The 26,525-nt window shown below is 35.6% G+C and overlaps 1 protein-coding gene across 3 annotated transcripts in view; it reads right to left on the bottom strand.

Annotated features, from left to right (window-relative positions):
* CUL3 (cullin 3) overlaps positions 1-26,525 on the bottom strand; it is a 113,509-nt gene that overhangs the window by 15,889 nt on the left and 71,095 nt on the right. For all 3 annotated transcript variants that reach the window (XM_005574447.4, XM_005574445.4, XM_074010340.1), the window contains 10 exons: positions 26,347-26,507; positions 25,230-25,344; positions 23,048-23,276; positions 18,529-18,674; positions 17,662-17,838; positions 15,401-15,571; positions 14,714-14,821; positions 12,153-12,277; positions 9,519-9,615; positions 7,290-7,424 (listed from right to left, as the gene is read on the bottom strand). In XM_005574447.4, coding sequence (XP_005574504.1) covers positions 7,290-7,424; positions 9,519-9,615; positions 12,153-12,277; positions 14,714-14,821; positions 15,401-15,571; positions 17,662-17,838; positions 18,529-18,674; positions 23,048-23,276; positions 25,230-25,344; positions 26,347-26,507 — 1,464 coding nt within the window. The remainder of the gene's footprint in view (positions 1-7,289; positions 7,425-9,518; positions 9,616-12,152; positions 12,278-14,713; positions 14,822-15,400; positions 15,572-17,661; positions 17,839-18,528; positions 18,675-23,047; positions 23,277-25,229; positions 25,345-26,346; positions 26,508-26,525) is intronic.

The raw sequence follows: 26,525 nt of genomic DNA on the forward strand, positions 1-26,525 counted from the left end.
CATCATCCTGATACCAAAACCTAGCAGAGACACAACAAAAAAAGAAAATTTCAGGCAAATATCCCTGATGAACATCAGTGTGAAAATCTTCAATAAAATACTGGCAAACCGAACACAGTAGCCATCAAAAAGCTTATCCACCATAATCAAGTTGGCTTCATCCCTGGGATGCCACGCTGGTTCAACATATGCAAATCAATAAACGTAATCCATCACATAAACAGAACCAATGAGAAAAACCACATGATTATCTCAAGAGATGCAGAAAAGGCCTTTGATAAAATTCAACATCCCTAGCTGCTAAAAACACTGAATAAACTAGGTACTGATGGAACATATCTCAAAATAATAAGAGCTATCCATGACAAACCCATAGCCAATATCATACTGAATGAACAAAAGCTGGAAGCATTCCCTTTGAAAACTGGCACAAGACAAGGATGCCCTCTCTCACCACTGCTATTCAACATAGGATTGGAAGTTCTGGCCAGGTCAATCAGGCAACAGAAAGAAATAAAGGGTATTCAAACAGGAAGAGAGGAAGTCAAATTGTCTCTGTTTGCAGATGATTTAATTGTGTATTTGGAAAACCCCACTGTCTCAGCCCAAAAACTCCTTAAGCTGATAAGCAACTTCAGCAAAGTCTCAGGATACAACATCCATGTGCAAAAGTCACAGGAATGCCTATACACCAATAACAAACAGCTAAATCATGAGTGAACTCCTGTTCACAATTACTACAAAGAGAATAAAATACCTAGGAATACAACTTACAAGGGACGTGAAGGATCTCTTCAAGCAGAACTACAAACCACTGCTCAAGGAAATAAGAGAGGACACAAACAAATAGAAAAACATTCTATGCTCATGGATAGGAACAATCAATATTGTGAAAATGGCCATAGTGCACAAAGCAATTTACAGATTCAATGCTATTCCCATCAAGCTACCATTGATTTTCTTCACAGAGATAGAAAAAACTACTTGTAAGACCTAAAACCATAAAAACCCTAGAAGAAAACCTATGCAATACCATTCAGGACATAGGCAGGGGCAAAGAGTTCATGACTAAAACACCAAAAGCAACTGCAACAAAAGCCAAAATTGACAAATGCAATTTAATTAAACTAAAGAGCTTCTGCACAGCAAAGAAACTATCATCAGAGTGAATAAGCAACCTAAAGAATGGGAGAAAATTTTTGTAATCTATCCATCTGACAAAGGTTTAATATCCAGAATCTACAAGGAACTTAAAACAAATTTACAGTAAGAAAAAAAGAGCTCCATCAAAAAGTGAACAAAGGATATGAACAGACACTTCTCAAAAGAAGACACTTGTGTGGCTAACAAACATAAGAAAATAAGCTCATCATCACTGGTCATTAGAGAAATGTAAATCAAAACCACAATGAGATACCATCTCATGCCAGTTAGAATGGTGATCATTAAAAAGTCAGAAACAACCGATGCTGGAGAGGATGTGGAGAAATAGGAACGCTTTTACACTGTTGCGGGGAGTGTAAATTAGGTCAACCATCATGGAAGACAGTAAGGCGATTCCTCAAGGACCTAGAACTAGAAATACCATTTGACCCAGCAATCCCATTGCTGGGTATATACCCAAAGGATTATAAATCATTCTACAAGACACATGCACACGTATGTTTATTGCAGCACTATTTACAGTAGCAAAGACTTGTAACCAACCCAAATGCCCATCAATGACAGACTGCATAAAGAAAATGTGGTACATATACACCATGGAATATTATGCAGCCACAGAATGAGTTCCTGTCCTTTGCAGGGACATGGATGAAGCAGGAAACCATCATTCTCAGCAAACTATCACGAGAACAGAAAGCCAAACACCGCGTGTTCTCACTCATAAGTGGGAGCTGACCAATGAGAACACATGGACACAGGGAGGGGAACATCACACACCAGGGCCTTTGGGGGTAAGGGGTAAGGGGTAAGGGGAGGGATAGCATTAGGACAAATACCTAATGCATGCGGGGCTTAAAACCTAGATGATGGGTGATGGGTGCAGCAGAGCACCATGGCACATGTATACCTATGTAACAAACCTGCACGTTCTGCACATGCATCCCAGAACTTAAAAGTACAATCAAAAAAAAAAAAAAAAAAGAGAGAGAGAGAAATTTATCACATTCCAGACACCTACAAATATAACAGTTTGCTTCTGGACTCTCTTTTGTTCAAATGAGCTATGATTTTAAAATAACGCTAACTTGTACGTTTTTGAATAACAGAGAATACAACTGGAATTTTCATAACACAAAGAAATAATTAATGCTAAGATGATGGATACCCCATTTACCCTGATGTGATTATTACACACTATATGCTTGTATCAAAATATCTCACGTATCCCTAAATATATACATGTACTATGTACCCATAAAAACTAAAAATTTTTAGAAATGTGATACGGTATGTTTTGTTTATTAGGACAAATTCCTTCCCCTTTTACTGAGCTTTCCTACCCAAAACCCCATTCCTTTTCAAAAGTAGTTTTGCCTAACCTTGTGCATTTTCTTGTCCAGATGAATTATGGAATCAGCTTGTCGAGTTTTATTTAAAACAATGTATATTTTGGAAATTTCAATTCAGATTTCCTTGAATTTATAGGTGACTTTTAAAAACAGCACACTTATAACATGTAATTCTCCCATTTGGGTATATTTACCCTTTCATATTCTTTAGCTTTTACTGTCTTCTTAGTGTAAGTGGCCTGTCCACACATTTCTTGTTAAAATGATTCCTGGAAGGTTATGATTCTTAATAAAACATCCTTTTCTTCATGTCATTTACTGCTTAATGCTGGTTTACAGAAAGGGTATTTTTTTTTTCCAACAAAATTCTTCTAAAGAAATGTTTTCTCACTGATTATCATGTATTGCCAAATTGACAATCATACTGTCTACAGATTTTGACAATTTTTTCAATTTCTTCCCGATACTTAAAAATTTCATTCCTTTTTTTTTCTTAGTATATTAGGACCTGCAGAGCAAGGTGTAACAGTAGTAGTAAAGATAGGCATCTTCATCTTGTTCCTAAGTCTAACAGAAAGGTGTCTAGTATTGTCCTACTATTATAATGCTTAAGTTTGTCATCAGATACAACCTTATGACATTAAGGGCATTCCATTCTAAGGTGGCAATGAGTCCCCCACTTTTATAAGGAATGAGGACTGACTTGTATCAAATACTTTTTGTTCATCTGTACAGATCAAATGGTTTTCTCCTTAAAATGGTGACTAGCAATTAGGCAACTGCTTATTTTTACAATTATTACAATATCTTAATAATTAAGATCTTTTCAAAAAGTTTTCCTATGCTGATCCTTCTTTGTATTCTACGGATAAATCCTTTTTGAACACAGTGCATTATTCTTTCAATACACTACTGAAAATGACTTGCTAATATTGAGATTTATACTTTCAGTATATTACTTAGGATCTAAGGAGCAAGGCAGAATGATGAACAACCTTCAGCTCTTTTGTATTTTCCTTGCTCAGTTTTAGCAAAAAAGTTATGCTAGCCTCAGATATTTCCTGTGAGCAGTACATCTACTTTGCTTTCTGAGTTCAAAGTTCGCTAAACAGCCTTCAATTTTAACTTGCTAACTGTGTTATTCAAATTTTCTGTATCCCCCTTTTCAATTGTCTGGTTAATCAATAAATTTGTAAGGGATTTCCATGATTCCAGAGTTGTCTACTTTCCTTTGTACTTTCATTTTCCTTTTCATATTGTGAAGTTATGTCACTAATGATTGCTATAAATTATTGAAGATCAAATATTACTGTTAAGTTTTCTATTTAAATTCTGACATTAATAGTGCTATTGTCCATAGTTTTTAAATTTCAGACTCATTCTCATAAAATAAAAAATAAAGAACATTAAGAAAAATATGTATTAATAGTTCTTATCCATACCTCTTTCAAAAACCCACTGCTAATTACTAAAGTCCAAGGCACAGACTACCACTGTACGTATTTCCTATTTTTAGCTGTTCTAAATCACAATAAACTTACCTTTATCCATTCAAAAAACATGAAAAGAAAAAACCTCAGCAGCAGCCTGACTACTACAGATTAAATATGACACTACAAATTAATGCCAACTGTTGTAGCCGGCTTCTATGACAGTGTGTAATAATCCTGGTATATGTTAATCTTGTGTGGTCCTCTCACTCTATCAGGGCTAACTTGGGCAACCAAGAAAATGAGACGTGACACTAGGTGTCTTCCAGGGAAAGATAAAAAAGGCACTGCAGGTTCTGCCTGGGTCTTCTGGATTGCTCGCTCTTGGGAAAACCAGCCACCAAGATTTGAGGACAAACAGCTACACAAAAAGGCCCATGTGGAGAGAAACTAAGGCCGCTTAACAACATCCAGAACAAAGTTGCCAGCCATGTGAACCACCTTGGAAGCGTATTCTCCAGCTCCAGTCAAACCGTTAGATGACCAAAACCCCAGACAACATCTAAATGCAACCTCATGAACCCCAAGCCAGAACTACCCAACTGAGTATCTTCTGAATCCCTAACCCACAGAAACCATGAGAGATAATACATTGTTAGTGGTTGTTTTAAATCACTAACTTTTGAGATTTGTCATGTGGCATTAAATAATACACCATGTTACTGAACTCAGAGAATATTCAAAAATAAAAGTTCACCTTCCTTTAAATTATTATAATAAAATACTTTTAACTATCTCCACTAATTTGTGGAGGTGATTTCTGTAAAAAAGTGGCTAATAAAACATAAGCAATGGACTGTAGAGAAACACATGATGTGAGCAAAGATGCATTTCTCATGCCTTCTCACAATGCCCCAGATTTGAGGTGTCAGCAGCCAGTAGGCTTTGGAGCCATACGCATGGCATCCTATATACACAACAATCAGTTTCTGCTTTGTGACTTAGCTAAAGTTGGAAAACTTAGAGAGATTTTCTACTTAATTTTAACTTTCCATCTAATAACTGCTCATTAGCATCAATGATCCCAAGTCAGATGGGAAAGAGAAAAGCTTGAACCACTAAAATTTCCAACAATTCCGATAACAGCTTTAAAAAATGAATTTGTATTTTTGATTATCTCATTATTTTTTTTTAACCAGTTCTTTATAAGCCAGGACTCTGAAAACCAACTCTTGCATTTACCAAGTAGCTAATTTGGTTTAAAATATATTATCCATTAAGAGCTGCAGATTAAAAAATGACTACACAAACACATCTGTTAGAGATAATTTAATTCCACCTCTGTTTGAAAAGCCTAGGTTTGAATAAGGTACTCAATGCTTGCTTAATCAATATTCTTGGGACTCAATCAAATGTAACTTGTGCTTGAAAATCAAGGTTATAATAAAATAAAAATAAAAGTAAAAAAAAAAAAAAATCAAGGTTATTCCCTAGGTAAGACTCACATGGAAATACATGAGAAAAACTTCTCAATTTAGCAATTGAGCTATTAAAATACCTAGATTTCAAGCATTCCCTTTAAATATATCACATAAAAATGATGCTCTCTTAATTACACTAATTTCCATACTCTCTCATAAACGGGACACATAAATGGGAGTATGGACGTGAATATTAAATAGGCCTAGAACTTACTCTTGCTCTTAATTTCAAACATACTATTTTTTTTCCTGTGTTCACCTGTATATGACAATTTTCAAAAGTTTTCAATTAAGTAAAAATACGGAATTAATTTTAAGAGTCTTTCAAAATGTTCATTCATTACCTTAAATTTCAACTTAATATGAATCACATGACCTTCATTTTAACCCCAAAACACCCTTTAAATGTACAGGAAATGACTAATTGGATTTAATGTAATCAAATCATATTTTAATTGTGAGAAAAGGAAAAGAAAAAAATAAAAAGCATATTATAACATTAGTTACTCTAATGAAACAACATGGGTGTGAAGAGAAAAATGATTGCACTATCAAGACAGCAAAAAACTGGCATAAAGACAGACACAGAAATCAATGAAACAGATCAGACAGCATAAAAATAGACCCACCCATATATGATCAATTGATTGTTAAATAATGACGACAAGGTAATTCAGTGGGAAAAAACAGTGCCTTCAACAAATGATGCTGGAACCAACAACTGACTGAGTGAGGGGAAATGTATCTTAATCCTTACCTTATACTATATAAAAAAATTAACTTAAAATTCATTGTAGACATAAATGTAAAAGCTAAAATTATAAACTACTGAAAAAATAAAAGTAAATTGCTAAAATTTCAGGGTAGGCAATAATTTCTTAGGACTTAAAGCACGAACTACAAAAAGTAAAGTGATGAACTGGACTTTTTCAGTATTTTAAAACTCTGCTCTTCAAAAGACACTATTAAGAAAATGAAAAGGCAAGCAACAGACTGAAAAAAATACTCACAGCACATATATCTGACGAAGGACTTGTATCCACAATTTATAAAGGACTTTTATAATGTAGTAAGACAACAACCCAAAAAAGATAAACACTTCACCAAACAAGATGTATCAGTGGCATATTAACACATAAAAGATGCTCAACATCATTAAAAAAAAAAAAGAAAATTAAATCCAAAATGAGACACAATTACACACCAACTAAAGTGGCTCAAAATCTAAAGACTGCGGAGGATGTGGAGCGACTGGACCATCTTGCACTGCTGGCAAATATGAGAACTGGTATAGCTGCATTGGAATACAGTTTGGCAGTTTCTTAAAATGTTAAACACTTAGCTCTACTTATAACAGCCTAAATCCAGTATCAACCTAAATGCCCATCAACAGGTGAACTGACAAAAGGAATAAAGCATACAGACAACATGTATGATTCCATTTACATCAAAGTCTTAAAAAACCAAAACTAATTTATAGTGATATAAAGCAGATCACTGGCTGTCTGGGGCTCGAGGTGGTAGGAGGGAATGAACTGGCAAGGTGTACAAAGCAATTCTGGAGGTAATGCTCTATACTTTTGGGCAATAGTCTTGTGATGGTAGTTACACAGGTGCACTCATTTAAAACTCATCAAATTGTCTACTTATATAAGATATGTTTTATATAAAAATACTTCTATAAATTTAAAAATAATAAAACACAACTCAATAAATGTATGATGTTCATACAGTTCCATGATCCATTTTACACAGTTTTCTCTAAAGGTCTCCAAAGAGACTCTCTAAGGGTTACTCAAATAAGAAACAAGTAAAAAGTGAGTTAGAAACAACACAGTTAAAATGTATATAACCACAATCCATACCTCAAATGTGTATTTTTCTCTATTATTAAAGAGCATTAATATGGTCATCTGGAAAGTGGAAACTTGCAATATGTGCTTCCGTGTATTAGAGCCAGTTACTTGTGCACCTCCAACACCAACTTCAGATCCATCTTCCTGTTTCATTTTTTAAAAAATATAAACAAAGATACAATCATTTCCTGGTAACATTTATGTACCTATGTGTGTACATATGTATGTATGTACATTACAGGGTCTCACTTTGTCATCCAGGCTGCAGTTCAGTGGCGCAAACATGGTTCACTGCAGCTTCAACCTCCTGGGCTCAAGCAATCTTCCTGCCTCAGCCTCCCGAGTAACTAGGACCATGGGTGTGTACTACCATGCCCAGCTAAATTTTTGTATTTCCTGTAGAGACCAAGTTTTGCCATGCTGCCCATGCTGGTCTCAAACTAATGGGCTCCAGTGATTTGCCCACCTCAGACTCACAAAGTGCTGGGATTACAGGCATGAGCCACCACAGCTGACCAATTTCCTGGTAACTTTAACAGCATGTTTCAGAAACAGGTCCCATAATCTCCATCCTCCCCCTCAACAAAAACTATGTAACTTATTTCTATAAAGAAAATCTTTTTTTTTTTTTTTTTTTAGACAGAGTCTTGCTCTGTCGCCCAGGCTGGAGTGCAGTGGCGTGATCTTGGCTCACTGCAAGCTCCACCTCCTGGGTTCATGCCATTTTCCTGCCTCTCACACCCGGCTAATTTTTTGTATTTTTAGTAGAGATGGGGTTTCACCATGTTAGCATGTTAGCCAGGAGAGTCTGTATCTCCTGACCTCGTGATCCGCCCGTCTCGGCCTCCCAAAGTGCTGGGATTACAGGCGTGAGCCACCGCGCCCGGCCCGGAAATCTACTTTTTAGTAGTAGACCCCCCACCCCCGCCCAACACACACACATTTAGGACTGTCTCCTGTCCCCCGACTGTGAACATTTTAATGTTATCTGAGCAAGTAACTAATCAATTCCCTATATTTAATGCTAAAATTATTTTAACAGTACACTATGGGATGATAATAATAATGGACTTACAAAACATCACTACTGTTATACTACCACCAAAAGTAACAGGATTAGGTTTCTTTCTGTGTGACCTGATCACAGTAAGAGATCAAAAAATATCATAGCATAGCATGGGGCCCAGGGGAGCAAGGGGCAAGCGCCATTCTCAAAGCCTATTCCTGCTTTATGATTTAAGGATACAAATTGGAACTTTCTAATTCTTCAAAAATTAACATATGCATATGTTTTAAAAATCTACTGATCTGCTTAATAAACTTTAAAAGAACATGAGTATTTAGGGAAAGAAAACCTATCTTTTAAAACAAAAGCAGGCAGTAGTAATTAAAAGCTAAGTTCTTTAGTTTCCTTGTCCTTCCCACTTACACTCAAATGTATGTGTCGAATATTATTTAACTAAATGAACTATAAAGTACTATTTCCCATTTCAATTAAATATCAAAATTAGAATGTTTTTATAGGCATTTTCAGCAATACTTAAAAACTGATGTTAACAGTGACTCATCATACCAAACTAGTAAAATTCTCATTAAAATCTAAAACTTATTTGTTGCCTAGATGACAATTTAGGTATATTTCTACAGTTTTTCTAGAAGACTTAGAATTTTTTGAAGGCAAATAATCCTGATTCACATCAAGTAATGAAAATAAATTATTCCTCTAAACCTCTCAATCTAGATATAAAAATGTGATTGCTTTTTAAAAGTGAAGGCAAATTACTGGTCCAATACTAATTTTTAAATGACTTTAATAACATTTGTATATTTAACAAACCTCGAATGTTAATCTTCCCAATCTTGATTTATTAGAAATAAAGATTATAGGTAACAGAATTTTGAAAAGGGGCTCACAGCTTTGTATGTCCTGAAATCAACTTACATTTTACTATTTTACGCAATATTTTCTTAAACCTAATTTTATAAATAAAATATGTAATTTTCCTAATGTTTAGTCCTTAGTGACGACTATACTGGTGTAGTCTTCATATTTTCAAAGTTGCAGTTAGCAACTGAGAGAACATAAGTAATAAAGCTAGGATTTTTAACCTTTCTAACTTGTGAGACAGGCAGAGAAACAGGAGAAATAAATAATTTACCCAGGTCAACATAAATCACAAATCAGCTCTAATAGACTAACTTTAAGTTACATAATATGTTCAAACTATCAGTATTTACCTTTTTAACTGGTCCATAAAATGTGGCATTGAGATCTGCAGAACCCATATGATGCTGGAGCGTGAGCTGTCGACCACTGTGTTTGGCTAAGTAGAACCTTCGGCAAATCAAACCAGGTTTTAGCAAATCAAACAAACTTACACATTTGAAATTACAAACCACAGGATAACATCCCTTAAACGTGTGTGTGTGTGTGTGTGTGTGTGTGTGTGTATGGACTTTAAAAGTTTAAGGAAACCTTAGGAATCAAGTTCAGGTGCAACTTTCCACAGGAGAGACCTTGAGAGAGCCCTAAGTAACTCAGCTAGATATTAAATGACAAAGGCAGCACACTAAATAATTTCTACTGTACACTCTGGCCCAACCTACTGCTGCTCAGCCCCTGCTGTTCTTAAGACCACCTTTCTCCACAGTAACCCAATAATCAATTTGTCCTAAGCCAGTAGTAGACATCGACAGTACAAAATACACTCCTACACCACAGTACAAAAAATACTCAATGCACTAATGCTGAACAAAGGGCATTTATAAAATATTCCTCTGAGAAAAGTTTATGTAACTTTTTCTTACATATTAAAATTATAAAGGATAAACTCTCCCTTTGTTTTTGTTGTTCAGAACTGGTACTTTTTCTTGAATTTTTATATTTATGTTTTTTTGTCACTATCCACACTGTATTTTTTCAAAGCCTGAGCCACTCTGTGGTTCTTGCCCCAGTATAACCACCATCCCTTCACTCTTAGAATTCCTTTTCCCTTGTCGTTTTCCCCTTCTACAGTTTGTAAAAAATGAGGACTTTGGGGAGGGAAAAAACCCGACATTTCTGTGAATTCAATAGACTATAAGCAGTGCCTAAACCAGTGGGATTAGGCAAGTAAAACTAGTTGGACAGCAGATATTTTGTGAACTCTTGCAACAGGGTGTATCTGTGTGCATGTCTAAAGGGTTATACTGATTCACTATTACAATAAGGATGATGCAGTTGACCAGGGTGAAGCAGGACTGTCCACAGGATTATGTGAATTGTGGTGGTGGAGACAGTATACAAGATTCATGGATTAAACACCTAGCTGCTTTCCCGGAAAATCGTGTATGTTCTAAAAGACAAATCTAGTTTTTATTTTTTTAATTTATGAAGCTACAAGTCAGTAATATGCTAGTGCTTCTGGTTCAAAATGAAAGCAACTGGCTATGGTAATGTAGAGAAGACAGCTGGGATAGCACCAGAATGTTTGAGGCTTTTTAAGTTAAAATCTTAGTTACCTTGCCTTACAAAGATATATGTCAATATGCTGAATACTCAAAGATCCAGGATATGCGCTACTTAAAAATATATTATCTCCTGGATCAGCACCAAAAATATCTTTAGTTTCTGTACAACCTATGTCAAGTTTTTAAGTATAGGCAAGTCGAAATTATTTCTGATGAAAGTCACAAACTCCACAGAAATCATTCAAGAAGATATAGTCAAACAACTTTCAAATACATTTTGACATCAAGGTCAGGCAATTCACCTGGAAGAACATCTTAATGAGTACCAATGAATTTTTTGTAGTAAGATGTTTGATGTCAACCTTTTATTATGGGAATATTTTACATCCCACACAAAGAAGGCACTGGTACTTGGAAACTTAAGACAATTGCTAGAATCATTAAGACTAAGGTGAAGAATTTGTACAGTGCCTTCCACGATTTCAAAGAGGTCGTGACAGACACTTGTCCTCCTGACAATATCAAATGCAGTTTCTTCCCAGTTGTTTTTTCAGATCTGGTTCGAGATTAACAGCTCACGAGCAGATGTTCTAGAGTATCTCTGTTGTCTCTGATTCCAGCAGCAAGATTCAAGGGGGTCAGGAGGCCTTTTGTTTGGTCACTGGTAACTGATCTACACCATGCTGAAGAAATAAAGAAGCCACTCTGGTATTATTCCACTTATAAGCACCTTGCAGGAGTATCTAGCTATCCACAGTCACTGCAAAAACATCTGCCCCTTGCGCAATCAGCTCACAGACAATGTCTAAGTGTCCACCTTAGGCTGCTCGATGAAGGGGGTGATATACTCATCTTCATCCCTAGTGTTCACACGAGTGGTCTTTTCACAAAGTAGTCTCCACACTGGGTAAATCAATTATTTTCAGCAGCCCAAAAAAGATATTTGCTTGGATCTTTTTCTGTTTTTTTCTTGCATATCACTCTTGTTTTTTTCATCTTGCTCCTCTTCCTCATCAAAACTGCTATCTCAGAGCCTCTGAGTACTAGTGGGAATAAGGTATCCACATATTTCCAACAATGCAAATTGGCTGAAGTGTTCAGAAAGTTCAAGGAATTCTCTGGGTCTGGTTTTCCATCATCATTTACTTTCTCTTTTTCCATTTTCACTACTGCTCTAAATAAAAGGCATTTCAAATGCCAGCATATAAACAATCTTTCTAGAGATAAATTATGCCTGCTTTACTTTATTCATCAAGATCCTATAGAGGGGGAAATTGCTGCATGCCAGGATAAATGTTCCTTTTGAACATGAGGTAATAAATGGAATACATTCATCCTCAATTATGGATATTAATGTTCGAATTCATTTTAATTTTGAACACTTATTTGTACATAGTAATACAAAGTCTGATTTTGATTTACCTTCTGAATATCTCAAAAGCGTGTCTTGGTGCTGGTGGGATGTTGCACTTTGGTGTGGCTGACTGAGTGGGCCAATATCCTGTCGTGAGCACCCGGACTGTAAGATCAACACCACCTAAAGATACCTATGTAAAACAGAAAGAGATAGTCCCCTCAAAATTAACTAGGATTTGCTTTCTGTTCTGTTAAGACATTGTGTTAGATTTACTGAAGCAGTTAGTTAGCTCCATGTCTAATATCTAACAAAAAACCATTTTCTTTTTTTTTTTTTTGAGACGGAGTCTCGCTCGTTGCCCAGGCTACAGTGCAATGGCACGATCTCGGCTCACTACAACCTCTGCCTCCCAGGTTCAAGCGATTCTCCTGCCTCCCGAGTAGCTGGGATTACAGGCATGCCCACCACGCCTGGCTAATTTTGTATTTTTAATAGAGACGGGGTTTCTCCATGTTGGTCAGGCTGGTCTCGAACTCCTGACCTCAGGTGATCTGCCCGCCTCGGCCTCCCAAAGTGCTGGGAATACAGGCATGAGCCATCACGCCCGGCAAAAAAACAGATTTTCTTAAATGTCAGACCCACCCAGTGTTTCCCGAATTTTAACTGCTATGGCAAATAGTTATAATTATTGCTTATGATGTTAATTTAAAAACACTGACCAAAGAATAGTTTTTGGCACATGAATCAAGTCTTACTGTTATCACTGAGAACAGAAAAGTTTGGGCCTTTTCAAATAAAAAGTCAAGGGGGTCAATTATATCATTTTAGAGAAAATTCTAGCATAATATCCTTCATCTCAGTTTTAAAATATTTTTGCCATCTTAACACATATTTCTAATATTCCAGCAACTATTTCAACTAAAGTAACTAAAACTTTTGTGTTTTAACATGTAGCTCACATTCCAACAACCTCTGCATAGGACCCTATAGACCCAGTGCTACAAAGCAGGTGCTCTACAAATATCTGTACAATGAATAACTACTTCTAAGCTAGTATCACTGTCACAATTATTTTCTTCTTTTAAACAAATTTTTAAGTAAACAACGAAGCACAACAAAAACTCTTAAAGATTAAATATTATCTTTATTATTGATACTCAATGTGTTATAAATCATCATTTCATTTTTATCTTGCCTCAATGATTTAGTAATATAAATTTTTAAGGGCAGGAATCAGAGTTTATGAATATCAAGAAGCATTCTACACTCATATTTCTTCACAAGTATCCACTAAATTATTACTTTAAGGAAACTGGAAATAAAAAACTTAGATGACGCAGAGAAGAGAGGATCATAGAAGAGACTCTTACATGGTATACTGGGGGAAGTGGAGAACTGTTTATACATTTGCAAGTTGGTTAGGGGAAGGGAGGGTAACAGTGGTCAGTCCATTCAACCCACATCAATATGCATGGGATCTACCCCAATCATCCCTATAGCTTTCAATGTGTAAGATTAGTGGAAGAAAAAAATTTAAAAACTTACTATAGCAAACAAAAAATACAAGAAAATATATCAATATATTAGATTTAACTACACATTCCTAAACAATCTAAAAAAAAAAAAAACAAAATCCAGGATAATTGCACTACTCATTTCCTGTCCACCTGAAATTTGTCACGGACTTGCATCTTTCCTCCTCTCAGCTCTTCTCAACTGTAAACACTGATATTTATAAAGCAAATCATACAACTATTTACATTAAAGTCAGAATGTTTTCACAGAAATAAATGGTTATTCTACAGAATTAGGTATTTTCACATATCTGGTTTGTGAGCCTATGAAACCAGTAGAAGTGATGATCTCATATTCAGATATCAAAGGAAAGACCCACAAATCTGTTAAACGGTTGTGACGCATTTTAATTATAGAGTGGTACTTGGTGATTTAAAAAAATTAAAAACTGTACTATTTCCTAACTTAAGATTAAGTTGAAAATCAGAGTAAAAAAATGAAACTAAATTCTGAATTTCATTAAATGCTCACAAAATGCCCATCAGACTCCAAAGCCATAGAAGTTCCAGCTCACCACCTTTGAGGAGTTATACCAAACACATTTATAATACATTAATTTCTATGTTTTTATAGTCTCAGTTCACCTGCTACGCACGCTTAGGATATAAGGCCCATTTAAGCTAAACTGACAGAGGAGAATGACAGTAGTGAGGTATAGGAAGGTCAGGTGACTATCCCAAGATGACACAATCTTGGGGTAAAGTGAAAAGAATAATACTGAAACTTAGTAAACTTGTGTAAGCCCAGTACTCTTTCCACAATTTGTAACAGATTTGTATTATCTTTATTAACAACAGAATAATTCTCTTTATTAAATTGTCAGTGGATTCCTTCAAGTGGGAAGAAGAAACTAAATTTTGAAAGAATAAAAAATTTTAACATGAACATAGAAAAAGAGGTAATGTGAAGGAAAATAATTTAAGTACAGACAAAACACATGTTGTCACTAATGACATTTAAAGAAACAACTGTCATCTGCTAAGTGGATGAAAACGCCCATTACAAAAGACTTTACATGAATATCTAAGTAGATATTAATGCAGAATCTTACACCAGTTGCCTGTAGATGTTGCCTGAATTCATCCATCGTTGTGTTTGAGATGCTCATATCCCTAAACATTCCTTCCAGTTTTGACGTGAACTGACATCCACATTCAGTCTGTGGAGGAAAAACACAAATTTACACAAATAAATGGTAGATTTTTCTGTGAGGAAGTATTGAAAGAAAGAAACTATTTCATGTTATTGCTATCCCTGATAATCTTCTTGTAAATTTTTCCAGTAGTTGCTCTATGCCTGTGGTTAGCAAACTTCAGGATTTTAAAACGCAAATTCTCAGATTCTTTCAGAGAGTCCAACTTACGCCCTGAAAGGTAGGGCCCAGAACTCTGTTTTTAACTAGCATCTCAGGTGATTCGGGTGCAAGTATTCTATGGACCACATTATGCGAAAAAGAACTACATGGCAAAAGCCTCTTTGTTTCCCTTTTACTAATCTTCCCCTCCAGGCCTCCATGAATGCATCCTGACACACCAACAGAAATTCTAGCAAACTATGAACGTCCCTGAACTTGAACAAATGTTAGTGTAGTCTGTGTTCTTCTCTAAAACAATCTACCTTTATTTCTAGAAATAAACACTTAATAATCAACCAAATAATTTCTAATCACATGTTGTCAGTACACAACCATGATAAACATCAGTTAGGTGCACTCTATTCCATCTAAAACATACCTTACCTTTAACTTAGATATCATGTTTTTTTCAGAGTCATCAGAAACACTTTTATTTGTGAGAAGTCTCCTTGCCAAGTGTTGTTTATAATAACGTTCAAATACATCTTTTTCTTGCATAAACCTAAAAAGGACCATTGCTTTATCCAATATTGTTTCTACTTCCTGCTCTGTTAGCTGCAAAATGAAGATGATTTAACAATTACACAATGTTAGTTCTACAAAAGTAGTACTACAGTTCACTTACAGCTTAAAAACAATATTGTTTGAAAACACAGGTATCTGATTGACATACATCAGAAAAAGGGACATGGTTTGATGAGGGTCTCCTACTTCACATAGTAGCATCATTCTTACATTCTCATTTAGTGCATCATGAATGAGGGGTTGGAGTGAATTCTATTCCATAGAGGGCTACCACTGAATTGGAGGCATAAGGTAATATAGCGCTGGGTTAAGGGATGACTGAGAACAGATGAAATGAAATTTTAGTCACAGAGATTATTTTATGAAGGCTTTGCATATGCAGGCAAAAACTTACACAGCCAAAAGATGGAATTTTTCATTTAAGCTCACAGCCTAAATTGTGCAAACACAAGGCAATAATTTGTTATAATCCAAACAGTAAAAAGGCCATTGCCCTTACTTTATTTTTTTATTTCTATTTTTTTTTTTTTTTTTTTTTTTTTTTGAGATGGGAGTTTCACGCCTGTTGCCCAGGCTGGAGTGCAATGGCACCATCTTGGCTCACTGCAAACTCTGCCTCCCGGGTTCAAGCTATTCTCCTGCCTCAGTCTCCTGAGTAGCTGGGATTACAGGCATGCACCACCACGCCCAGCTAATTTTGTATTTTTAGTAGAGACAGGGTTTCTCCATGTTGGTCAGGCTCGTCTCGAACTCCCGACCTCAGGTGATCCGCCTGCCTCGGCCTCCCAAAGTGCTGGGATTACAAGCGTGAATCACTGCGCCCGGCTGCCCTTACTTTTAATAAGGGCAAAAGGATTCTGTGACAGGTTGTATTAATATATTTAGAAAAATGGAAGACTAAATGAATGAGTAAATTAATAGACTTTTCTATTCTGTGCATCCTTAGTGATTCTGTTTCCTTATTGCAGCTACTGCCTGTAAAACCTGTGACAACATGTTGCTTTTCCCTTTGGTGTCACAAATTCCAACACGAAGTCAGGAGAGACCAATTCAGATGTGAGCAAAACATGCTTCAGTTAATTTTCCATGCTGTCGTGAGCTCCCCAGGTTCCAGAGATATCATATATCATAAAGTCTTGAAATTAAGCTACACTAACTATTTTCTAAGATGTACTCTATCTATGCCTTAACATTCTTGGCATCCAATTACTGTTTGACACACAACCTCCAGAACCAGATGAGAGCAAACAACACTCTGTACTACTAGAAAGTTTTCTAGTTCTTTATTTTCAACATGCCTAACTCTCAGTCACAAAAATGACTGTTTAAAACCAACTACAGCTGTGTAGTTGTTCAGGGTTTTTTTTTTTTTTGAGACGGAGTTTCACTATTGTTGTCTAGGCTGGAGTGCAATGGCGCCATCTCGGCTCATTGCAGCCTCAGCCTCCCGAGTACCTGGGATTACAGGCATGCCCAGCTAATTTTGTATTTTTAGTAGAGACGGGGTTTCACCAAGTTGGTCAGGCTGGTCTCGAACTCCCAAACTCAGGTGATCTGCCCACCTTGGCCTCACAAAGTGCTGGGATTACAGGCATGAGCCACCACACCTGGACGGCTGTTCAGTTTTTTTGAGACAAGGTCTTGCTCTGTTGCCCAGGGTGGAGTGCAGTCGTGCGATCATACCTCACTGCAGCCTTGAATTCTTGAGCTCAAGTGATCCTCTGTCTCAGCCTCTGAGACAACAGGTGTATACCACTATGTGCCACTAATTTTTTTCTTTTTTGTAGAGATGGAGTCTCACTATGTTAACAAGGCTAATTTCAAACTCCTGGCCTCAAGATAGCCTCCTGTCTTGGCCTCCCCAAATGCTGGGATTACAGGCATGAGCCACCAAGCCCATCCAGTTGCTTGTTTTTGAAGCCAATTACACATTAAGTGAAATGTCTAACTACTTTTGAGCATGTCAAGTATTTCAAACTATTTTTTAATACACCATGGCACACATTTAAGCACAGCAATGGGTCATGCTTAATTTTTATCTGTGAAATGTCCTAATTTTACATATAATTTTGTATCTTTAAATAAAATTAAATATTATTTTCAAATGCATTACTACTTACCCCTTTGACTCCCTTTTTCAGCTTATCATCAATAAATAATGAGAGGTATTCAGGAGACCTGGAGTTGAGGTTGAGAAAATACTCAAAGTCACCCGCAATAGTTTGTTTAAAGAGCCGGTCATTGTTGAATGATTCCAGGAGGAAGCGATCGAACCTACTCTTCAGATCCAATAAACCCTTAGAAATAAAAACAAAATTTAGGACACATTATAATAATTTTTCCATAAATAATACACGTATGACCATGTATGTTTATCTTAACTTTGCTGGTAATAAACATGTATATTCATTTTTAAACTTACAGCTTTGATATTATTTAAGCCTATATCTAAGCCTCTATTAAAAATGTCAATGAGAGAGGTATTATAACTTCCATATATGTATTAACACAATGCAAACGAACCAAAGAACCTCCTCACTGCTTCTCATTCTCCTGTCTTCATGGAATGGGTTAGCCAGGGAAAAAATTAGCTTAAAAAATGTACCAAAAAAGCTGATTATATTAAAACACAAAAACACGGCATATAATTTATTCACAGTACTGCTTGAAAACAAAACGTTTTCAAACAAAAAATAAACAGTTGTTTATTCCAATATACTACAGTATAGAAACACTAAGGCATACCAAAGAACCTCACATTCGCTATTGAGACTATTTAAACAAGATCTTCATCAGAGAAGTTAAATGAAAAGTAGCAGTTGAATTTTAGCTCCCTGATATAAATATGCGCACCTTGCAAAATCCTAAAATACTTAGGATAATTACAACTATTAATTTACGACTGGGACAATTAAGTTGAAAATACGTTTTAGCACTTGTCAAATTGCCTTTATTATAAATGTAGAGCATCTTCTGGGTTTACTTACCTGGATATAGTCAACGGGATTCTTTCCTTCTCCTTCTTCAGAAACAAGAGCTTTACCTTGCTCCCTCAAATAGGAACTCATACACTCACACATTGTTTTCAAACCATTTGGCACACGACTAAATAACTTGTACATGCAACCAAGATCTACAAATCAGAAAACACAAATTCGCTACATTAAAGAAAAAAACACGAATCTGTGTTCACGCTATAATACTTAGAGAAGCTTATTTCTCCATTACCCCCATTTACTGACCGCATGACTATTAAAAATATACATGTATCAAAATGAAAACATGAAAAAGTAGGCTAGTTAATGGTTATTACTGTAATTTATAAAACACAACTTTTAGACGAGATGCTTTGAAAGTATCAATTAAATGTCCTAGCAAATTTAAATTTACATGGAAGAAGAGATGCCAAAACCCGTAACAAACAATGTCACAAAAACATGGCAACTGCAGTTTTGAGTTCATAAATACTTTATCCTACATAACTCTAATGCAGACCTAATGACACTACAAAACATCTACAAAAAGAGTCACTAAGTAAGATATAATTGATAGTCCCTGTAATGAGGAAGAAATTTTAAAACCAATTTAAGTCTTGTGGGTATTTCCAAAGGTTTAACTGATAATCATGAAAACAAATCAAATGAACTATACTAAGATTTACTTCATTACACCTCAGGTAAAGTTTTTATGAAATGTATAATATAAACACCACTTCTTAAATATTTTCTTCAGAGCAATCCCTAATGTTTCCCAGGTGGCATCCTAAGCCAGTATCTGTACTTCAAAATTTGGTCCCTCTCACTACACTTTTTAAATTTAGAATGAAAACTCTGGATCCTATCCATTTTTCAATATCATTTTTCACAAGACTAAAATATAGATTTTAAAATACAGTTTTCCCATATGTCTAGTGTTTCTTTATAATAACAACTTACTGGAAGAACACAGTGTCAGAACTTTACAATGATAATTTTAAAAGTTTTACAATCAATAACTTTTTAAAATGGAGTTAGAGTTTCTAGATCAGAGGCTGACCAATGTTTTTTCTGTAAAGCATCAGATAATAAATATTTCTAAATGTGAGCCATAGATCTCTGACTTAACTACTCTACTCTGACACTATAGCAAGAAAGGAGCCACAGACAATACATAAATTAATGAGTGTGACTATGTTTCAAATAAAATTTTATGGGTATTGAAAATTTATATAAATTTTCATGTGTAATTAAATACTAGATTTTTTTTTTTAAAAAAAAAACCAAACTGGTAGTGCATCAGATTTGGTGGACAGGCCCTAATTTGCCTACCTTGGTCTACAGTTCTAAGAGTAGTTTAGAGCTTAAACTTGTATGTATTTTAAAAATATTTCGAAGCAAGTCTGACAAAGTTTTACTAATCTTTATTTCAGTGACTTTCGGCAGCAAATTTATTAGTTTCCATTAATAATATACGCCCATAGTAACCTACACATGGCAATTTTATAGCTTCTCACATGCTTAGCATAAATTACAACCAAGTTTCCCATGTTTAAAACAGGTATTACAAATGCAACAACAATGTATGGACACATACTACAGTAAACGTGGCACACCAAATACCTCTAACAAAATGTCTATTTCATTCCTTTGTTGTAAGTGTGGCTTAGATATTACACGTTGTGTATTTAGTTGACATAAATTACTACAATTTCATTGTATTTAAATGTCAGGGTAAAGAGAATGTAAAAGAGTAAATGGCAATCTGGCATTCAAAAATTAAATATCATTATTTCTATATACACTTAATAAAATAGTTAAGATACCAGCTGGGCACGGTGGCTCACGCCTGTAATCCCAGCATTTTGGGAGGCCGAGACGGGTGGATATGAAGTCAGGAGATGGAGAGCATCCTGGCTAACACGGTGAAACCCCATCTCTACTAAAAATACAAAAAATTAGCCGGGCGTGGTGGCAGGCGCTTGCAGTACCAGCTACTCGGGAGGCTGAGGCAGGAAAATGGCATGAACCCGGGAGGCAGAGCTTGCAATGAGCTGAGATCGCGCCACTGCAGTCCAGCCTGGGTGACAGAGCAAGACTCCATCTCAAAAAAAAAGATACCATTTGAACTTAATTTCATAACGCTATCTGCATCTAATAACAATCCAATTTATCCTCCATTCACAGTGAGAAAACTGTTTTTCGTTTTCTGATTTATGAGAATTTGGCTTCATAATGGTGAAGTTGCCTCTGATATGTTCTCAACAAGAGCAACTTTTTTCCAAGAGCGGGGTCTATCACAATTAAGATCTTTTGCCACTAGGTTTCTAGTGGAAGCTCAGAAAAATTAAAGACAACAGTTCCCCCTTTTTTTCTTAAGACAGCATCTCCCTCTGCAACCCAGGCTGGAGTGCAGTGGCATGATCTTGGCTCACTGCAGCCTTGACCTCCCTGGCCGGATTCAAATGATCCTCTCACCTCAGCCTCCCAAGTGGCTGGAACTATAGGCATGTGCCATCACGCCCAGCTAATTTTTGTGTTTTTCATAGAGACAGGGTATCACCAATTTGAACTCCTGAGCTCAAGCGATCCACCCACTTCAGCCTCCCAAAAGTACTGAGATTACAGGCGTTTGCCACACTGCCCGGACAAAAACAGGATTTTAAAATTTAATTTAGAATCACAGATAGCTACTGTGTTGTTGGAAACCTAAGGTACTAAATAAAGGAGAACTCTGGTGAGTACTATTATGATATTCCTTCATTCACGTTAAGTGCCTGCAATGATAGGCACACCTGACACCTTTTACATATATCTCCACACAAGTTACAGAGATGCTGTAATTCAGGTATGCCCAACAACCTCTCCATCAAACATTTCCTAGCCCCTCATCTCCAGCCCATTTAATCATCCCTCCCTACATGCCCCTAAGGTAGGTAAGAAAGCATTCACTCAATACCTAAACAGTACATTACATAATTTATCGATACTCATTTTGTTTAAGCAGGGCAAATGCTTTGCATGAAGTCCTAGTCTACCAGAGACCATTTAGAGAAGGGTCATCAAATTAGAACCCGTGGGGCAAATAAGCCTGCCACCTATTTATGTACATACAGCTCATGAACTAAGGATGGTTTTCACATTTTTAATCGCTGAGGAAAAACTGTAAAGGATACTATTTAGTGACGCATAAAAATTATATGAAATTTAAGTTTCAGGGCCCATAAATAAAGTCTTATAGAAACACAGGCTTATTCATTTGTTATTGTCTATGACTATTTTCTCACTATGACTGCATGGCTCACAAGCCATTTTATTCAACAAGAACAAAAAAGGCTTGCCAACCCCAGACTTAGACCTTAATTTTAGCAAACACGGCAAACATACTAGATGACTTGTTTTTTTTTTTTTTTTTTTTTTGCTTTTACAAAAAAAGGTTTAACAGAATAGTCTTTTAAAAAGGAAGTCTCTCTAGTTTTTTTTTTTTTTTTTAAATTATATATCACTTTTCAGGGATTTATCATATATACAAAAATTTAACAATTTTAAAACACAAGGTAAGGATTCCACTAGAGAGAAACGTGGCTCAACTTCCCACCAGCTTTCTTTTTCCCTTCTCTTGTATCCTCCTGCTCTTCATAATTCTCTGTTAAAAAACTTTTTTTCATTCCCTACATAGCTCATGACCCCAAGAGGCAATACGTATTTCTTTTACTAAAAAGAAGTGGATAAAATATCGCTCAGATTTCATCTACGAAGCAGGAGAACAAGGGACCATGTTTTTTTATTTTCTAATACCATATCACTGATAAAGGCAAAGTTTTAAATCAAAGCATCAGAAACTAAGAATAGAAGATATGGTTATTGTTCTTTTAACTTGTAATTTCTTCTAGGATACTTGTCACAATTTTTTTTTTACCCCAGGGAAATAAAGATAAATAGCTACAAAAAATAAATGTTAGTTATCTCAATAGTGTTTTCTACTTTTATGCACTCCTCCTTCCTCCTTTTCCATTCTGTAACTTCAGTGTTCCCCAAACCAATCTAATTTATCTAAGTGTATCAATATGGAAGACATAAATATTTTTGCATTTTTGGCACCCTATCACAACTAAATCCCAAAGGAAAGTCTACAAAAATCTAAGGTGGAAATTTAAGATTTTAAGAGAATCACAAAACCCCAAGAGTATGTAGGAATAAAGACAGCCCACATCCTTTGGTATACGACAAGTACAGGAATGAATGAGGAGCTCATTGGGCTCACCTACTGTTACACTTTTTATCTTCTGGATTAAGAAAAACATAAAATGAGACTTAAAGACAGGAAATGCTCAATTCATTAGAAATATCTAAAATCTTCATTGGTAAGACAGTATCAAGCTTGGAAATCCCACCCAGGTTAACAGCGGAGACAAATTAACAATATACACAACTTCTTGAAAACTGATACCTGCTTTAAATGTAGGAAAGTTTTAAAAATATCGATAAGGCAGAATAAGGATTTAATTATTTTTCAATTGGTAACACTTACCTTCTGTCTTTCCATTTTTCAACATATGTACTAGCCCAGAATTCTCCATTTCTACTATAGTCTTCATGTGCTTGGAAATGAGTTCCCTCTCAACTACCTTCACAATTGGTTCTTCCGTTGATTTGTCAAGGCAGTGCATCACTCGTTCTATCTCTTCATTAATTCTAGCTTCTACTTTCTTTATATATACTGAAGCACTATTTTCTGCTAAAAATTTCTGGCTTTCCATCTGCAATTTAAAAATGTAATTTTTTTAATATAGAAGAAAAAGGTGTTTTTGCTCTTAGCTGGGGTTTCTATAGTGTTTATAATAAATCAACCTAAGTAAAATAAGTACTAATAGGATTTTGTGTAATCTCTCATTACAAAGATTGATATAGTCTGAATTATATCCTTTAAAGCCTTTGGTGTTTACATAATACTAAATTAAAACATTTCCTGTAAACAATGTTTTTCAAACTGTGCCAATGCACTCCAAAAAATAGCCAAAAAAGTAAATATATATGCCAGCGAGGGTCAAAAATATAGAAGCATCTGACTCCAAGATAGAGTGGGATGTTCTTTTTAGATTTGTCTGAATGCAAAATTATAACCAGAAAGATTCATCATGTTTATCATACGCTTTGCTGGCATACTGCTGGTTACTAAAGTCTTCCTGCCATCCCACTCCCAGTCTCAACGGAGTAAACATATACACTAACGTTTGAGAAAAAGAGTTTTTAAATAACTAATAATCTTTTTATTTATTTATTTATTTATTTTGAGGTGGAGGAGTCTTGCTCTGCCACCCAGGCTTGAGTGCAGTGGCGCGATCTCAGCTCACTGCAAGCTCCGCCTCGGCATTCTTCGGCCTTAGCCTCCCGAGTAGCTGGGACTACAGGTGCCTGCCACCATGCCCCGCTAATTTTTTGTATTTTTAGTAGAGATGGGGTTTCACCGTGTTAGCCAGGATGGTCTTGATCTCCTGACATTGTGATCTGCCCGCCTCGGCCTCCCAAAGTGCTGGGATTACAGGCGTGAGCCACCGCGCCCGGCCAACATTTTAGCTTCTTACTAATACATCTGTTTTGGCAACACTACAAAATTCCTACTGTTATGGAATGTTATGTTATGCTACGTTATGTTATGCTCAGATAGTTATGGTATTCAGGAAAAATGCCTGGTTACAGTTACCTTACAAATACTATCTTATGCTTACTGGTACTCAGTTATTATTATCATCATTTCATTACAAATTAGTACCAGTTTAGCTTTACTTTTAGCAATTTAGTTGGTTTGGACCACTGTTGCAAATTTCTATCAATAGTACTCACTGGCCTGTAACCTTTTAATCAACAACCTTTAAGGCAAATATGCACTACAGAATCATTCATATCCTTATGTGTGTTTTACTAGTAATTTAAGTGACTAAAAGCCTGCAGATGAGACTTTGTTGGTGATGTACTGCTGTGAATTTATGGTACTTAAATAATTCATAATATTAGATACAGTAAAATGTTAAGGATATTTCTAAGTTTACAGTTTTATAACATACAGTTGACCCTTGAACAACACAAGTTTGAACTGCACAGGTCCATGAAGTGGATTTTCTTCCTCCCCTGACACCTCTGAGACAGCAAGACCAAGCCTATCGTCTTACTATTCCTCAGCCTACTCAATGTGAAGACGAGGATGAAGACCTTGATGATCCACTTCCACTTAGTGAACAGTAAATTATAGTTTATCTTCTGTATAATGGTCTTAATAACACTTCCTTTTCTCTAGCTTACTTTTTTGTAAGAATCCAATATGCAATACATATATAAAATATATGCTAATCAACTGTTTATGTTATGTGTAAGGTTTTCATTCAACAGCACACTATTAGTTAAGTTTTTGGGGAGTCAAAAGTGTTATGTGGACTTTCGACCACACAGCAGGGTCAGCGTCCTTATGCCCCACACTGTTCAAGGATTATCTCTGTAATTTTAAAAACCATGTGTGTAAGTTCAAGCTCTCCAATTTGTTATCGATGAGTTGCTTAAGTGGAATGGTCAGAATGTGAGGTAGGTGTGCTGATGGGCATTTTTTGCATACGCCCCTCCCTCAATGGGCCGCAGTCAAAAAAGGTCAAAATAGTTCAATTAGTAACTAAATAACATTAAGAACATCTTAAAAGATTATTAACATTTTCACAGATTACCTGAAAAAATTCTGCAGACATTTCCAAAAAAGGAGCCTCAAAATCTTCTTCATAGACTGATCTTCCTTCGAGACCTAAAATCATTAACATCTGGCAAGCATTTCTTATTGCGCCTCTGTTGAAAAAAGTTGTATCACTTGATAATTAAATTACATTAAAAATTCACACAAAAATTACAAAAGTAGTAGGTAAAAGTATCTTCAGGACATTTAACTTCTATTGAAGTGACCAATCTCCCACAGGCCACTCATGTAAAACAAAAGGATTTAGCCTAATTTTAAGTTGGAAAGCATATCTTGACTCCACGGCTATTTATCTCAAGGTGTTCTTACTCTGTTACAACAAAATTTTTAAAGAAAATTAAAATGTCTAAATATTTCTATGTATTTGAAAACATAGAGAGGTTGTTCATCCAGAAGGAAGGAGGGAGACAGGCATATTAAGCTGTACTGCCAGACATGGGTCCAATATATAGCTACTCCTGGGCAATATAACTTTTTGCACTAAATGGATTTTGGACAATCCTGATCAAGCACCAAAGCTGAAATAAAAAGAACTTTACACGTTTTCATCTAACAGCTCTTCTGAAAACAGATAAAGAGAGAAAAAAAATCTTGTATTTCAAGCCATTCTAGCTGCAGCATCACCAAAATGACACTGCCATCATTGTTATGAAGGGGGAGGAACTCTGATTTAAAAGGGGCACAGCAGTTCTTAGTCATTTTAGGCTATGTTCGACAGTTTTCTTCAAAAATGTTAGGAATGATGGACAGACAAAAGCCCTTAAAGAAAAAGATCAATAAAAAAAAATAAAAGTTATTATACAGAAAAAAAGAAACAAAATGCTGGCATGAAAAATAAATGAAAAGCCAAAAGTGATGACTAGCTGAAAAGCATATTAAATAAAAGTTTAGGATAGTCTCTTCTAAAAATATAAAAGATGTGTGCTTTCAAATTAAATTCTAGGTAACTGTTAACTCTGATACAAAGTTTCTGAGGATTTTCCCAATGTGCTGAACATTCAAACTTTTATTTATTTTAATAAAACTAAGACAGAGAATTGTTCTCAAAATATAATCACTAAAACCAAAACCACCAGAGTAAAGAGAAATTTTACCTGTCTACAACTTCTCCTTTCCGCTCTCTTGCAATCATATCCAACAGAGTTTGCCGTAGATGATCCCTAATACACCCATAACGTACAACTTGATCTCGAAAAATAATTAATCCCAAATTGTAGACATTCTCCACATTATTTTGTTGTACATATACACGGTCCTACAGTTAAAGTCATAT

The sequence above is a fragment of the Macaca fascicularis genome, chromosome 12 (genome assembly GCF_037993035.2).
Source record: "Macaca fascicularis isolate 582-1 chromosome 12, T2T-MFA8v1.1".
In the NCBI taxonomy this organism is placed as follows: Eukaryota; Metazoa; Chordata; class Mammalia; order Primates; family Cercopithecidae; genus Macaca; species Macaca fascicularis.